The following is a 17804-nucleotide window of genomic DNA, read 5'->3' as shown; positions in this document are numbered from 1 at the left end:
TAATGTTGAACGAGCTGTTAGGGCGAGCTGTTTCATAGCCAATATATGTTACAAATGGAGTCTGGTGGCTAATAGTATGTCCATTCTATGTAATACTTCCATTATTTAGCATATTGTGCAGGAATGGGCAACACATCATGTCATCAGTCAGGATCTGTCCTCATTGATCATCAAATGGACAACAAACCATCCGGTCCACGATACACACGAGGAACATTGATGGTTATGTTCTCTTATTATGCTCTGTTTATATTCGCCTCTCAGCTGACAATGCTATGGTTGTTAGCGTAGCAGTTTGTGTGTTCCAGAAATTGGCTTCACCCTTTTTTACATATGTTCGGGTTAGAGGCCATCGGAGTGATGCCTCAACGTATGAAACAGTCCACCTCATCTAATCGCTGCTATGACGCTGTTTTCTGCTCCCAAGTTATCTTCAAAGCGTGGACAAATAATATGAGGGCATTAAACCTTACTAAAATAGTGCTTTATTGTTCACAACAATATGAGTGAATGTACAGTTTTCGAGATCAGTCATTCCGACTGTTTAAACCTTTGAGAATAGTTAAAAGTCTACAATACGTACATTCAGCTGAGTAGATAAAGATTTCATTGATCGAAACTGATCGCATATTTACCTCTTACCTTATACGAAATGCTTGTACAAACAGTTATTGTGCTTAGGCATTATTGTTTTTCTAACTACAAAATGAAATATATGAGTCTTTATGTGACCAAATATCGACATTTGTGTGGATGCTTGTATTGAGAGTTCATGCAAAGTGTTTTGTTGAATCTTGCATATTGCCATCAGCAATGGCATGAAAAGCGGATATCTACAGAAAGTGGTACAAAATGAAAGTTTTCATTTATTTCATTCCATGGTATCTGCTGCACAGTCTATTTCAAAGAAAGTCCACGATAGCTAACCAAACCGAGCAAACATGCCATAGCCTATGGGGTCAAACTGCCTTTTCTGTGCCTCTGGGACGCGTTTGTATTGACCTTGGCGAACCCTAGCCACAGCCAACACCTGTTTGAGAAGGTCCGCGATGTTGCCACCATCTATGGCCTTCTGAGCGTCAATTTGCCCTTTGTAACCCAATGCACGGTAAGGGTTGTATCGTTTCCCGAAACTGCCAAAGTTACTTGCAGCCTCGATAGGATCAAATATTCGTTTCGCGACAAGTTGATCTGACGATTCTTTGTCAGGAAGGCCCGTGTCTGAATCCGCAGAATATTCCTTGTCCTGTAAAAAAAGAACAGCACATTATATCATGTGTTTGTGTGATAAAGCAAGTGTTTTCGAAGAAACTCACCCACAAACAATGTTTGCGAAACACGCATAAGAACCAATCAGTGGGTATAGTGATTTTCTCACTTAATCAGATACTCGCTTTTACTTTCACATATATCTGTGTTACGCTGGTTAGGTTAAGACGTGCACATTATCCTTACTTGCAATATTCAATATCGGTCATTTACTGTCATCCCTAACCTAGTCAACCACGAAATGCAATCTGGCCATATTATTAATATCGGACCGGCAGGAATTATGTGTCGGAGGCGGCTTTGGCTCGCTTATGGATCATCCGGGTTAGCAGTAGTCGAGAGTAGATTGACTAATATGATGTCTGGATGACTCCGCCAGCCATGAGAGCAGTTTATGCTTTATTACACACCTTTGCATCCAACATTGGGTATCCCGCCACAGTGTTCACTAAGCATAATGCCGCCGCGCCGACCATCAGAGATGAATAAATAAACCTGAGACCCATTTTACTTTCTTGCTTGCTACTTTGAACCTTCTGTTGGTTGTTTCGGCGGCTATTTCTCTGAAACAGAAAAATACAGAATCAAACAAAAGGTATTTAATAGCTAATCTTGAAGGCAATAGTATGAAACCATATAAACATCCATTGGGAAAACGAAGATGTTTTTGTCTCAAAGCTCTCAGAAATAATCTTTGTCATTTTCCGTTACTTGAAAGATGTGATCGGAAGTTTGGCGGTCGCCGTAGTCTTGTATGAAATATCTTAGCCTCAGGCTTTTCATCTTTTTTGACCATTTGAGATAGAAAAGTGCTAAAAGCAACTGATAACAACGATCTTTAGTTTCAAAGAGTACAATGACGTTTGGACTATTCCTCGTTTCAGGACACCACTTTGAAACGTGATACTTTTAAATGGCTGATTACATACGCTTAAAGCCTGATTACTATGATGAAAAGCGTCTTTTGATGTAAAACTTCAAGTCCATTGGTGTGAATTTAATTTGGACTTATTGCATGTCTCATGAAAGATTGCTATGCAAGGCTCGTGTCGTGCTGTGCGACGTGCAACTCTTTTAGACTTGACGATTTTGATCTCATCCATTTCAAGTAACATATGCTTCCTGGTGGTGTCATGATTATAAATGAAGTCATGCATGTTGTTATAAATGCAAATAATGTTATATCTCTGGATTCGAAAGGGTGTCTAGCAGATCCTGACAGCCTGTGTGTATCCCCATAGACCACCTGTGTGATCAGTGAACAGAGCGTCTCTTCGGTGAGAAGAGGGTGGTGGGATCCATCAACGTCCGCGCCATATAAGGTTGACGAACGGGTAACTTTAGGGGCGTTTGCAAACACGTACATGTATCAGAGCAAGAGTTCTCTACACTGATATTTCTACTTTTCAAGTATAAAATGTGTTTACTCAAAAGTGTCTACGAGAACCTGTTCTAACCTGGGATTGATTCGAATTGTCTTGTGCAAGTCATACTTCTTTCTTCTGTACATTCCACTTACAGTAAAGAAAGAACATACCTACACCACAAGACAACCGGGAACATACAGAACATACCTACACCACGAGGTATCCGGGAACAGGCAGGACACACTTACACCACAGGGCACAGATGAACAGACAGAACATACCTATACCACAAGGCACCCGGGATCACACAGAACATACCTTCACCACAAGGCATCCGGGAACATACAGAACATACCTACACCACGGGGCACCCGGGAACACACAGAACATACCTACACCACGGGGCACCCGGGAACACTCAGAACATACCTACACCACAAGGCACCCGGGAACATACAGAACATACCTACACCACAAGGCACCCGGGAAAACACAGAACATACCTACACCACGGTTCACCCGGGAACATACAGAACATACACACACCACAGGGCACGTGGGAACATACAGAACATACCTAGACCAAAGGATACATATGAACAAGCAGGTAAAATATAACTATGCTACAAGGCGCAAGTGAACAGACAGGTAAAAGTATACACACGTCAGTCAGTATCCTGACAACAACGAGGAGTAAATCGTCACGGCAAGAAAAAACGAACCTCACGCTACATTGTTTTGACAAAGATAAAACACATTAATGTAGAAGAAACTGTAGGTCAATCTAACATGTATGAACAAACTTGAGGAGAAAGAAGTAGTCAAGAAAAAATAGCATCCCTGAAAAAAACCTTACTCTGTATGCAAAAACTGAACACAATTTGCAGAGTTGAAGTACCCAACTTTAATCTATACAAGAAGCTACAAAACATCTTGCAACCGATGCAGATGATGAACCTCCGTATGAAGCTAGTGACGAAGCATACGTAAAAGAAAGAGAACATATGACAAATACCAGCACATTATATCTGTTCAACTACAGCTTCTCCATGTTGTCGGAAGTCGTTTAGGGGCAAATGCGTATTGGAAATATTCATCACATTATCGGCCCATCTTTCACTTGTTTTGTGTCAACATCAAACCATAACATACTTGAATAGAAACGTACACCAAGGCCGGGGCTAATTCAATTCTGCCAAGAAGGAGCAAGACTTCACCAAACAGACACCACCTGCAGACACTGCTAAACATTCCCCGATGATCAACACTGAGACGTTTGTTCACAATGAGAAAAAGGTATGGTGATTACTACAGTTACTGAATGGTGTTAATTTTTTCCTTCTCCCAAATATCTGACAACCACGAAGCCCAATGGACTCTGTATTCAATAATGTACAGTAACACCTGCGACGACTTGTGGTTTAAGGCCAAGTTAAGACACGTTCTCTGTAACTACATCTAATTAGACACACGCTTATTAGACATTGTTATTGTCCTTTTAAAGCGATTATGTGAGTTCCGTTCTCACTGTAACTTAAGCTCTTAAGTGGTAAGAGGGATAATAAGATTAACTACGATTGGCTAACTCCCTGTACCAAAATAGACATGTCTACTCAAATGCTAGACACTTGTTGTGTATGAAGGTGATGTTCCGGCACTTCGCCTTCATCTTCTGGTAGTTCTCCTGCATAGACCTGACATGTTTGCACAATCTTTATAACATTCAGCTCTTATTACGCAAACTCTCTAATCTTGTTTCTAAGTATTCAGTGCCATATGATCTTGTATTAACTCATTTGCTTTTCTGGTGTGTCTCCATTGTGGCAACAAAAGCAAACGCTTGATCCATATTTTGTCCAGCACATTGATAAATTTCGACGGTATCATTTGAAACCGGGTACTGCATTGTGCCATTTGGTAATTATAAGTTACAGCCGAGTGGCATGACACTTTAGTGTGAGGAAGATTACACTCAAAATCACGCCAATTTTAGGTACACCTCGCAGTGCCATCACCCCTGCTATATCAATCGTTGACTTGTATACATAGTCGGCAGCTCCACTCATGGAATGAAGAGACATTCACGACATGCGGTCACTTTACACTGATACACAACTTTGTTTTTTCATCACATATTTCTACATGATCATCATGATGAGTATTTGCCGAACAAATACATCTGTGCATCATGACGGGATTATCATCTTGTCCTGGAATCATACTTCACATGTGTTTTCTTAAGGGGAAGATGCCTCTGGGCATTCTACACATCTTAATTTGTTCAAATGATCTTGAAATTAACCGGAAAGATTTCTAGAGGAATTCAGAGATACATTTGCTATTAGAAACACGGCCTCCGGAATTAAGCCCACAAGTGGGAGCAATAGAAAGTGAAGCTGAAAACATCATCTCTGAATGTGACCATATTGAACATCCGTTATGGCAATACGATTTGACTGGAGGTCCGGTTAAATCAGAGCCCTTTGAAGTGGTGTAATTGCTGTGACTAAAACTGAAAGCACAGAGTTTACAAAGTTGTATTGAAGCCTTGCGTTTTTACAGAGATTAGAACGTTTGCATGAACGGAGACGTCCCTGTACCGTTTGCCGTTGAAGTTGGTTTTTAATATTATTAGTTATATTTTCCTGTGAGCTGTGAAGCCAGCAGTACCGTTACACGTCCAGACCCCAACCCGACACGGTCCAATAACGCTAACGTACACACAGTGCCCGCCTGGACGTGAGTGGACCCGTGTACAGTCATCAGAGCTTTCTATGTGAAACATTTACGTGTAGTTTTACATAGAGTTACTTCCAAATTCCCGGTCTCCAACTTGACCGAAAGGACTAAACGTACTGTTAAAAAGTGGGATCCAGTTAATCAAGATACGTTTGTACATCATTTTGACCAGACGTTTATAGAAGATATTTGTAAGAGAATCGATGCCTTTGATGTGAACGATGCTGAGGAATGTATTAATATTGCTACCAATCTTGTCAATGACAAACTAGTTTCTGCAGCAATGGCTACTTTGGGCAGTAAAAAGAAACGTAATATATCCAAAACAAATTCCAAACCATGGTTTAATCAGGAATGCAAACTGGCACGTAAAAAGTATCATAACTGCAAAAAGCAATATGGTAAACGGAATTGTGTCGAGAATAGATCGGCTTTTTTACAATCTAGTAAACGATACAGTAAAATTCTGAAAAAATCTTATAAAAATTATAAGCTCAAGTGTACAAATACTCCCCGGGATACAAAAGATAAAAACCCTAAAGAGTTTTGGAAGTTGCTAAAATCTTTTAATAATAAGCCCGAAAAGCCTATAATTGCTGTAGATAAATTATATGAATATTTTAAAGAGTTGAATGAATGTGAGTATGAGGATATTAGCTTGGATGTGAATGATTTGCCTGTTAACGAGGAACTTGACTGTGACATAACTGAAGAAGAGATTCCGTCAGCTACAAGCAAGTTACGTAACAACAAGGCTTGTGGTGTAGACAACATATACAATGAGTATATAAAAGCAACCACTCATGTTTTAATGCTTGTATATATGAAATTTTTCAATTGCGTGTTTAACAATGGTGTAATGCCTGAAGCTTGGCTTGTTGGTTACATAAAGCCAATCTACAAAAATAAAGGGAACCGTGCGGAACCATGTAACTACAGGGGAATCTCTTTGCTAAGTTGTTTAGGAAAGCTTTTCACTTCCATCTTAAGTGCAAGACTGCAAAAGTATTCAGACAAATTTGACTTAATCAGTGAGGCACAAGCTGGCTTTAGAAGCAAATATTCCACGATGGATCAAATTTATGTTCTGAAATCACTAATTGACATTTATCAAAATTTTAAAAAGAAATTGTTCTGTGTTTTCGTGGATTTCAGTAAAGCTTTTGATACTGTTTGGAGAAGTGGCCTTTGGTATAAATTAATTCAAAGTAATATCAATGGAAAATGTTTCTGTATCATAAAGAATATGTATGAGCGTATAAAATCAAGAGTTGTACATTCTGATGTTGTAACTAATGCCTTCCCATGTACGAGCGGTGTCAGACAGGGTGAAAATCTATCTCCCTTCCTTTTTGCCTTGTACATAAATGATCTTGAGTGTTTCCTCTATAAACATGATGTAACTGGCCTCGAACATGTAAATAAGCTTATTGAGGACCAGATTGGTATTTTCATGAAACTGTTAATATTACTTTACGCCGACGATACGGTCATTTTAGCTGAAACAAGTGATGGGTTGCAGAATTCTTTGAATGCTTTTGACCAATATTGTAACAAATGGAAACTTAGTGTGAATTTAGAAAAAACAAAGGTTGTTATATTTTCAAAAGGATATTGTAAGAAGAAATACAATTTTACGTTAAATGGTACAACTATTGACATCTCTAATGAATATATATATCTTGGTGTACTTTTCACTGGTAATGGACGGTTCGTTAAAGCGATCAAACGTATTTCTGTACAAGCCAATAAGGCAATGTTTACCATCTTCAAAAGCATTCGCCAACTTGACATGCCGATAGACTGCCAGTAGAAATTATTTGATGATCTTGTTAAACCAATTCTTCTCTATGGTGCAGAAGTGTGGGGATTTGAAAATGTTGCCATGATCGAACGTGTCCATCTTAAATTTTGTAAATATATTCTGAATGTAAAACAATCAACTCCAGATTTTATGATATACGGTGAATTAGGTAGATACCCCATCAGTATATCCGTTAAAGTTAGAATTATATCAAACTGGGCCAAAATGTTAAGTTGTAATAACAAATTAAATACTATCTTTTACCATGTCATGTGCAATCTATATTCCGTAAATGCTGATTTTAATTTCCCTTTGTTATCAAGTGTCAAGCGTATCCTTCAGGATACGGGGTTGTATTATATCTGGCTCAGCCAGTCTGTACCTAGCATTGTTTGGCTTACAAATAATGTTCATCTCACTCTTATTGATCAGTTTAAGCAATTATGGTGGCGCTCTGCTGTGGATTCGTCGAAAGGTTATTACTATGTAATGTATAAGCATTCTCTATTTTTAGAACCTTACTTGTTACAACTACCCTATTACTATAGACGCTGGTTGACTAAATTCAGAACTTCAAACCACAGGTTGCCCATTGAAACAGGACGCTGGTACGGCACCGAACGGTGTAATAGAACCTGCCATCTTTGTGCATCTTCGACGTCTGTCTGTGACGAACTTCACTTTTTATTATACTGCCCAGCACTCAATACCTTCAGACATCAATTTCTTCCTCAATATTTCTGTAAGCATCCCAGTACTGAAAAATTTGTGTATCTAATGAAATGTGACTATCCACCACTTAACTGTAACATTGCCAAATTTATCAAAACTGGGCTTTGCTCTATGTTTTAAGTAATTTTATGTATGAAATTGCTGTATGTTCTCTGTGTCACGATATGTGATTTTTGAGAATAAAATTTCTGTTCGGTTCTGTTCTGTTCTGTTCTGTTATCTGTGAACACAGGACTGCCTTAACAATTAATAGCACACCTATCCACGCCAAGCTTGTCTTGTCGGATCATAGCGTTGACAAGAACCATGAGACCTGAGCGATGTACACACTTACTCTGTTGCGTACGACTTTGTATCGAGTTGTGCCACGAGTTGGGGAATTATTTATGCGGTTCTTTAGAATCGATTCCGTCGATACACTGTACTGCGAGCTGATTTATGGTATAAATTATTTAAATATGGCATAAGTGGGAAAATTCTGTCTTTTATCAAATTATATATCATATAATCTACTATTATGTTAAATAACCATATTTCATCTTACGTTCCATGCAACACAAGAGTAAGACAAGATGAAAACATTTCCCCTTTATTATTTTCACTTTTTATAAATGATGTAGAATCGTTTCTCTACAGTAAATTTTGTACATGAATTAACTTAGAAGTTGCATAACAAGCATGGTGAGTTTCATGTTCCTCTTACACGCAGATGATGCTGGCCTCATAAGTGATACCCCAAATGATCTACAACTGTCCTTAAATACTTACCGTGAATATTGTACCCAGTGGAATTTGAAGGTAATATATATGAAACCACAATAGTTGTCTTTGGGTGCGGTGTCAAACGGAGAAACAATACTCAAAGACCAATATGTGAAAAAATGGCAATGTGAACTAGTGTGTAGTTCGAAAGGTAACTTTTACCAAAATCTTAAAGACAATCTATGCTTTGAGAACTACCTCTTCCTTCCTAAATTTATATACAGTTCAGTTCTTAGATTTATGTTATGAAATCGCAATTTACTGATAGAAACCGGTCGCTGATACAACAGTGTTAGAGAAAATAGACTCTGCAGGCTTTGCGGTTCTCCTGCTGTTGGGAACGGATTCCACTAGGTTTTCCCCGAACCCCTTCCCCAGCAGCGGACGATGTACGTGCCAGAATATTTCTGTAAATGGCATAACCTGCTTAAACCTAAACAGCTATTTTCAATAAAGAAAACAAAACATTTGAAAAAAAACCTTGCTAAATTTCTTAATGCTTTGTCAAACGCACGGAAATTGTACAAGAATTGTGGTAATAATAATACTTTATCTACCTATTCTAGTATCCACCACCTTGATCGTATATTTAAGTTGAACTGTATTTAATTTTTCCCATGTACCTATATAAGATTAATGCTTCCATCAAACACATAAACGTAGCCATGAATATATAAGTTTGAATGACGGTGTAAAAGCCTTGGTAATGTCTTTGTAAATATGTCTTTATGGGTGCATAATTAAATGTTGAGATGTAACCATTTTTATTGAACAGTATACAAAGCATAATAGTATATTCCGGTCGTGCGAATGATATGAACAGAAATCACACTGTGACTGTGTGACAGCGGACATATCATAAATAATTTAGTGAGCGTGACCTAAGGATGATGACAATAGCTAAATTTCTGACTCAGAGGTTCAGATACATTTTCAAGCAGTTGGGTATTTACTCCCGTTTCTTGTTTATGTAAGAGTAACTGCATTTTTGTGGAGTGACTAGCATTTTGTATACTCCCACTAGTTAAAAGAATTGAGTACTTTTACACGGACATTTTTAACTCTTCTAAATATATAAATATAAATACATCTCAAAAGACTAGAAGTTTTCAGAAATTGTCATGCGGACAGATATTTGACAGCCATTTCTAAATACTCAACATGGGAAGTCATGTGACTAAAGTAGACCACGGGCAGTGGCTACGACTATGATAGTATATGTATACATATATCGGCATTGCCTACCATCAGGTAATCCTTTGTAGACGCCACGACGAATCATAGTACGCAAGCCAATGTAGTTAATGTATGCAAAGCATTATAGACCTTTTGGGTTTTAAGTGATTCTTGTTTCTTGATTCTCATTTTTGTACTCCGAGATTTGTAATTATTTGAGTAAATGAGATTTTTATTGAGTAAAATACACAAATACACCCCTTATCTGGAGCTCTGCTTACTGAGGGTGATTGTTGTGTCTTGTGCACCTTTCAACATTCGTTAAACACCCTTACCATCTGCCTCATTATAACGCTACTACAACACCACACATCACCCCCGACTCATTACGACAATACCTGTACAACACCATCCATCCCCCCCGCCTCATTACAACAACACTCCTTCAACACCACTCATCCTCTCCGATTCACTACGAAAACACATGTACAACACCACTCTCCCCCTCCCCCTCATTACGACATCACCTCCTACAACACCGCCCATCCCCTGTGTTCCATTACAATACCACCCGTTCAACACCACTAATCCCCTCCACAACATTACGACAACATCCGTACAACACCATCCATCCCCTCCGCCACAATACGACAACACATCTACAGTACCATCCATCCCCTTCGACTCATTATATCACCCCTACAACACCACCCATCCCCTCACCCCCAATACGACATCACCGCTCCATTAGGACAACACCCGTACACCCCCACACCCCCGCCACATTACAACAACATCCATACAACACCACCCATACCCTCTGTCCCATCACTATGACACCCTTACGATATCACCCCTACATCACAACCCATATACCCCACTCATTACGACAACACCTGTACAACACCACCCCCCCCCCCTCTCAATCCGGCATCACCCCTACAACACCAACCATCATATCCGCCCCATTACGACAACACCCCTATTACAGGGCCCTTTAGGGCAACTACAATCCCCACCGCCATAGGATGACAACAGTTCTACACCACAACCCACGCACTCCACCCCGGCATGACAATTCTACAATACCAACTAATCACTCTGCCCTACGGCCCTACAACAACATCCATCCGCAAAGTCATGGCAACAGCCCTACAACAACTCTCACCCCACCTGCCCCATCACGGCAACAACCCCACAACGTTTTCTGCTGTTGGTGATGACAGCTTGCAGACTGACTGAGCGACCTCCATATCGATCATGCAGTGCTCTGTCACACTCCTTGTAGTGTTTTTGATCACACGAATAGGTCTTTCAAGAAGCTCGATGAGTCAGTGAATGTGGTGACGCTAACAACGCGTGTTTGTCACGAGCAAACATCAGCCTGCCATTCATGTAGCGATTACTTTTTCGTGCTGTTTCAACGTAATGCGACGCGTTGCTTCACTAAGCCACCGGTGGCTGCTGGTTCTAAACGTCAACGCTGAACGATAATCTGTATTTTATACTTTAAGCTACGATGCCATCTCGAGGATTGGCTACGGTTTCCAGTGCAGTTCCTTTGTTCGTTGGCCACACAGATCACATAATTTGTGACGATTGTTACACACCTCCGACTGAGGTTGCCTACCATTATGCACCATTGACATCATAGCTATGTGTACGAGAGCAACAGTGTCTACTTACAGTACACGACATGTTAATGTATGAGTGACAGACCCTCTATACACATCGACTTTTTCCGTCGAACTAGATTTGAACAGCTGGGTATTTAAGCTGAAAAAATGTATGACTATAATTACCTTTCTTTCAATACAATGTTTTGTGTCTACAGGCAACGTCGCACTTTTACCTATGATTACAACATAGGGATAACACTTCCCAGTTATCACCTATTGCGACCATGGTACTTAATTACCACCACAGCCAGTCACTTTTGTTATTTGTAAGAATATGGAGTCAGTGATGTCAGTTTGTCATAACGTTCTTGAGCTTTGATATCAGAGGATGCATTATGGCAAGTGTGGGAGAGTGTCTGTAACATGGTAATATTCGTTACACTATTAGTTTTATTTAGTTATGATATTAGTTTCGTCGTGTGACGAATTCATTACCCTTAAGGTCTTTTAATTTAGCTCACCTATAAACAACAACATTCAACATTCGCCAGAATGAGACACACAACGTGTCGCCATGCTATTTCCTGAACGGTCAAGAAGGAAGATAACTTGGGATGGCTTAGTTCACAGGAACCCGATATCGCATTGTAGGTTAAACATAGACCATAGATATATACTTACGTCATATATATTTACAGAGTAAAGGAGCAGCAACTGCCATATTGGATTGTCGTGCAGACATCGACTCGTTCCGATTTCAAGCTGAAATGTATGCTAAGAATTCAGTGACATTCAAACCTATGCACACGTACCTCTCAATTATACATGTCCCCACACATCCTGCCTGATTTCCACGACAAAACACCCATTTTATTAACTTTAATACGTCCTCAAACTCGAAAATCAAACCAAAACACCTCTGGGGTGAACGTTATCTCGCACTCGCAGCCTTTCGAGCAATCTCATTGGTCCGTTGAAAGTAAGTAATTTTTCCAGAACAAATTCATTACATTAGCGCGAAACTTAAAAATCGTTTTTGTTTTTTGTTTTGTTGAAACCTGATCGGGTGTCAAATTCATAGCTCATCCAAAACTTTTCGCTCTCAAACCATGCCCTCTTGTTTACCGATACTATAAATTTTCCGGTTCAGCGATCAAGCGAGAGGCTGCGAGTGCGGGATAACGTTCACCCCAGAGGTGCTTTGGTTTGATTTTCGAGTTTGAGGACGTATTAAAGTTAATAAAATGGGTGTTATGTCGTGGAAATCAGGCAGGATGAGTGGGGACCTGTATAATTGAGAGGTATGTGTGCAGATGGGTTTGAATGTCACCGAATTCTTAGCATACATTTCAGCTTGAAATCGGAACGAGTCGATGTCTGCACGACAATCCAATATGGCAGCTGCTGCGCCTTTACTTTATTACTATATATGCCGTGAGTGTATATCTATGGTCTGTTGATGAAGAGGCAGACACACACAGGTATGCCGAATGACGCCGAACTCCAGTATAACTCCGAGTGTCAGTCCATGTGTGTGTGTGTGTGTGTGTGTGTGTGTGTGTGTGTCCCTTCAACACAACAGCCAGCCTTATATATACAGTCACAGATTCTTGAATGTTCGAGCACTGTGCTACCTAATCGCAGTGAACTTAGAACTTTCTCGTTCGGATTCGTGTTTACCAACAGTCAAAACACATACTCATATACAGAAGAGCGCATAAAGGGAGGCAACTCTAAAGCATTACCTTAAAAAGGGTGCTGCTAAAATGTTATTACCATGATACGAAATGTGACCCATAATAACTATCACATAAAACTCTAAACATTGTGAGCCAATAATAACGATCACTTAATCAATGACAATGCAAATTACATGAAATACACTTACATAACGCTCTCCCCTTAAGGAAAAGAAAGTTGCACCGACACTTTCTGAGCAATTATAGCAAGATAACTAACATAATAAAATGACATGCAATAACATGAATAACATGAAAAACATTTTCCAACATTACTATGATATAATACAAACTCAAACATACAGCACCGTCAAGTCATCATGCATTTACAGCCTGGAAAGTACATCAGAACATTGTCTTTGCCTGTAATCTGTCTAATCACAAGACTTAAACCTTGCAAGGTCAAACTCCACCACATAAGACCTTGATTCTTGTTATTCATTTCATTCAAACAGCATCACTTTGTATTGATACGGTTCCTCTGGTGTAGAGAATGCCAATATTTTCTTAGCTCGGTCTTTGAGTGGAATCTGGCACAAGACCTTAAGTAAGTCAAACTTACGTCATATATTTAGCTTAACCAATGCAATTGTCTACTCTCGGAATTGGATACGAATCAGTCCGTGAGACTGCAGTGACAGTTTTCATATCAGCACATCAGTGTCAACCACCCCCACCACTATTCAGCACAAGAACATATGGTGAACTCCATGGACTGTCACTGGGTTCAATAATGTCATTGTCCAGCATGTATGTCACTTCTTTCTGCAGCATTCATAGGATTCACGCAGTATGAGTGTTGTTTCACAGGCACAGCAGCACCTACATCTGTGCCATGGCTAACAAGATCAGGTCGACCAGTAAAATCAGGAAGTAAGTAAGAGAACTCATGAATCAAATCTGACATTTGTACTCTCTGCTCAGTGAATAAATGTGACAGTTTCTCATCAAGGTGAGTTAACACATATGGAGTTCTTAACTCTGGTGAAACATTATCACTCAGGCCATCAAACATCACATTGCTAACACCATCATCAATGTTGTCAACATGTTCACCATTGCCTTTAGTGCAATCAGTAACCGGGGAGGGTGTGACAATGCAATTGACGTGTTTGGTTTCTAACCTGTCATGATATTTCTTAATCATGTTTACACAACACAACCTCTTTTGTTTACAATGGTCAGGCGTCAGGACAGCACAGTCTGTGTCACTAACCTTTCTCGTCAACAACATAATTATGGACCTTGATATCTTGCTTGTTGACCAGGAATAGGAAGTAAAACTAACATCTCATCACCAATGAATTTGTTCTCATTTGACTTCCTGCCATAGTTTTCAAGTTTTGTCAGGCCAACTCACTTGCTTTTCAAAGTCTGTCCCAAAATGTAGAAACATGGTCAAAGAGATCGATCTCAGTATTGTTAGTCAGCCACTGGTCTTTTAAATGTTCCAGTGGCCCATGCACTTTGTGAAGAAATACAAGCTCAAAGGAGCTAAACCCTAACTCTTTCCTGAACTGACACCCTGACAACAAACATCAACAAATGCACACCCTCATCCTAATCTTTCTCTGTTTCAAAACGATAAGTCTTGATCATATTCTTCAAAGTTTGAGAAAATCTCTCTAAAGTTCCCTGCGACTCAGGATGATATGCTCTAGACTTAAGTTGCTTAATACCCAACCGGTACAACACCTTAGACATAAAGTTTGAACCCTTATCAGACTATATAGCTCCTGGCAAAACAGCTAAGGTGAAAAACGTGATCAAAGCCTTGACAATCACAGGAGCAACAATCGCAAGAAGTGGAATTGCTTCAGGAAATCCGGTACCACGATTTGATGACACAATGTCCAATCATCCCCCGCAGGAACATCCAGCAACCAACATTTCCTCATCAGAACACCATCCTTGTAATAATAACAAAACTGGAAACTTGCTAACCTCCTCAAAAGAAACAGTCTTACAAGCAAACTTCTGCACTTCAACATCCTCACCCTTCTCCCTGGAAAGATTGTGATCACCACCTGACAAACTATCAGACTTATCAAGAAGTTACTGCTCTTTGAAGATAAGTCATCAGTCGTCTCTACTTCACGCAAAGAATGATCCATTAAAGTACCTGACAAATCATAAATGGAATCATTCAGCAAAGAATCAACAAATGCTGGGGTGAAATGGGTAAGCCACCGTTTTGAGCAAACCCTAATTCTCTCTTGACACACTGTAATAAATGATTCACATACCAATCTCCTGGAACAGTATCCTGTATACTATTTGCCTTGTTTAAATTAGAGATAACACAAAGGTACTGTCTTACCAAAGCATTACCAAAGCACTAAATATGAAATGTACAATCCATCCTGCTCAAGGCACTGGGTCAGTGTTCAGTTTATCACAGGACACCATTAAGCACTTCACGTAAGTCTTATATGTTGCCTTTGTGGATTCCGCCCAGCCACGGGATGCTAATCAATCTGCACCCATTTGTAGTTTGCTCCTCATTAGGAATAAATGAAACGATCTGAAAAATGCAATCTTAGGTTATCAATGGGAAATTCACTTTATTGGAGACCTGGCAGCAAATTATATAACTGACTAAGTCTATGTCACTCATGTAGCCTGGGTATACAGTGTGCCACAATGTTTTCTCTGCCTGAACACAGCTTTAAGCCAAAACAACCACCCATGGCACTACGAAGGGGGTATTTGATGTGCCTTTGTTAATAATTGCATTGCTTGTAATGTTGCCAGACCTGACAATGACTCTCCTATTTTGCCCAGCACTGCACCATCTAGCTGCTGCCAGAAAACAATGCCATCGTCTCTTTGGTATTAATGTGCATACCAAAAATTTCAGGAATATCACACGGCCAGTTCGTATACATAAAATCACTATTGTAGTAGGCTCCAGCACATGTAAACAAGCATCATTTTGAAGTGATGTGATAGGTCTCTCATCCAGGAATGACACAGAGCCATTAAATACTTTCATGAAATGTCTCCACCAGTCAACATCAAGCTTAAAATCACTATTAAGCACAAGTTCATCATTCCGTCCCCCACCCCCACTTTCAGTTCAGTTTTTGTGTCAGTTACGATCCTCAGAAAAGTCCTACCGCCTTGAACCACGTTACATGCCCATTTCAGTATTCCAAATACACTTTCCAAGTGTCGTTTGCTAGCACGTTTCCTCTCAACAGACTCATCTAAAGCATGCTCAAGGTTTGACAGCTTTTCAAAAGGTAGAGAGTGTGTCGTCTTGAGCGTGTCTGTTTGCACTCCTAGAAGAGTTAACACCCCAGAAGGCCCCTCCACCTTCTTCCAGTTTGTGTATTTTTATCTGTCATACTATAATTGCCCAGTATCACTTGTTTGATAATCTGCTTTTCTGTACATTCTCTATTTTGGAAACAATATCTATGATTTGGCACTAACACTTTCTCAATAGACTCAGCAATATCTACTTTATTTGAAGCCTTCCTTCACTCCCTCTAAAATGTAGTCCCTATCAACATTATCAGGGGGTAACAGTTCACTCCTCGCCTCATGACTTCGTAGTTTCTTGAGTCATGGGTTTTGACTCAACTTCTTCTTCCTTTTGTTTCCAAACAACTTGTGTGCAACAGCAGTCGCCATGATGATCGCTGTACGTATGTTGCTCCTAAACGCCCTCTACAGAAAGGCAGTTCTCTTATGTCATCAGCTGGTCAAAGGGAGGAAACTCTTTATGTACTGATAAAACAGGTTTTACTCTAACCTGAAGTTATACAATAGCAAGATGCATGATTGTCAATAGAGGTCTTGCAACTGAGTCAAATGTAAGGTAATGGGTCAGATATATAGTATCAACTCACCAAAGTCTTGGCTGTCAGTGATATACAGACGAGCGCATAAAGGGATGCAACTCTAAATCGCTACCTTAAAGGGCGTGCCGCTAAAATGCTATTAGTATCATACGAAATGTGACCCATAAAAACTGTAAACAGTCTGTAAACATTGTGACCCAATAATAAGTAAGCCTTAGTCAATAATAATACAAACAAAACACACCCTCGTAACACTATTGGCCAATCAGAATTCGATACATTTATCTTAAGGGTACGTAATCTTTCATACGTCGTGTATATGTTGGTATGTGTGAAGCTATACGTGACTGTACACAGTGCAGGAATATTCGCTGCAGTAAGTTAGAGCAAAGGGTCCTCATGATGTATTTGACCTATAAATGGTTTACAATGAACCAAATACACCATCACATGGTGAGAGTGGTGAAGACTGATGACTTGTTCATGATATTACAGATACTCCTTCGATGAAGCCTTTCGGTTAGTGAGAACTCCCAAGATGACAAATCCAGAAATGCTGGGTGATGAGGGAATTGAGGATGATGAGTGATGGGCACATTGAGTTGGTGATATCATTCCTACCACGATTCATCAACACTGGTGCTGGTCTTTTAGGCTGTGTTCATATGCCCAAGATTTGCACACAAAAGTGAAACGAGTGTATTGCTCTTGAGAGCAAAGACATAAAAGAAAGAGGCAGAAAATTGTTTGAGGTTTTTCAATAATACAAAATGAAATGAGGCTTTAAA

At 39.7% G+C, this 17804-nt stretch overlaps 1 protein-coding gene and 1 pseudogene across 2 annotated transcripts in view; one reads left to right on the top strand and one right to left on the bottom strand.

Moving 5' to 3' along the window:
• Window positions 1-462: 462 nt before the first annotated feature.
• Window positions 463-17804, bottom strand: part of LOC137268306 (uncharacterized) — a 41846-nt gene continuing 24504 nt past the window's right edge. For both annotated transcript variants that reach the window (XM_067802858.1, XM_067802857.1), the window contains exons 2-3: window positions 1680-1832; window positions 463-1246 (exon numbers count right to left, since the gene is read on the bottom strand). In XM_067802858.1, the coding sequence (XP_067658959.1) occupies window positions 923-1246; window positions 1680-1775 (420 nt within the window). In that variant the 5' untranslated portion in view covers window positions 1776-1832 and the 3' untranslated portion in view covers window positions 463-922. The remainder of the gene's footprint in view (window positions 1247-1679; window positions 1833-17804) is intronic.
• On the top strand, window positions 6829-8031 carry LOC137268698 (uncharacterized; annotated as a pseudogene).

The sequence above is a fragment of the Haliotis asinina genome, chromosome 16 (genome assembly GCF_037392515.1).
Source record: "Haliotis asinina isolate JCU_RB_2024 chromosome 16, JCU_Hal_asi_v2, whole genome shotgun sequence".
Taxonomy (NCBI): Eukaryota; Metazoa; Mollusca; class Gastropoda; order Lepetellida; family Haliotidae; genus Haliotis; species Haliotis asinina.
The sequence above is the reverse complement of the archived record's forward strand: the minus strand, read 5'-3'. Positions and strand labels throughout refer to the sequence as shown.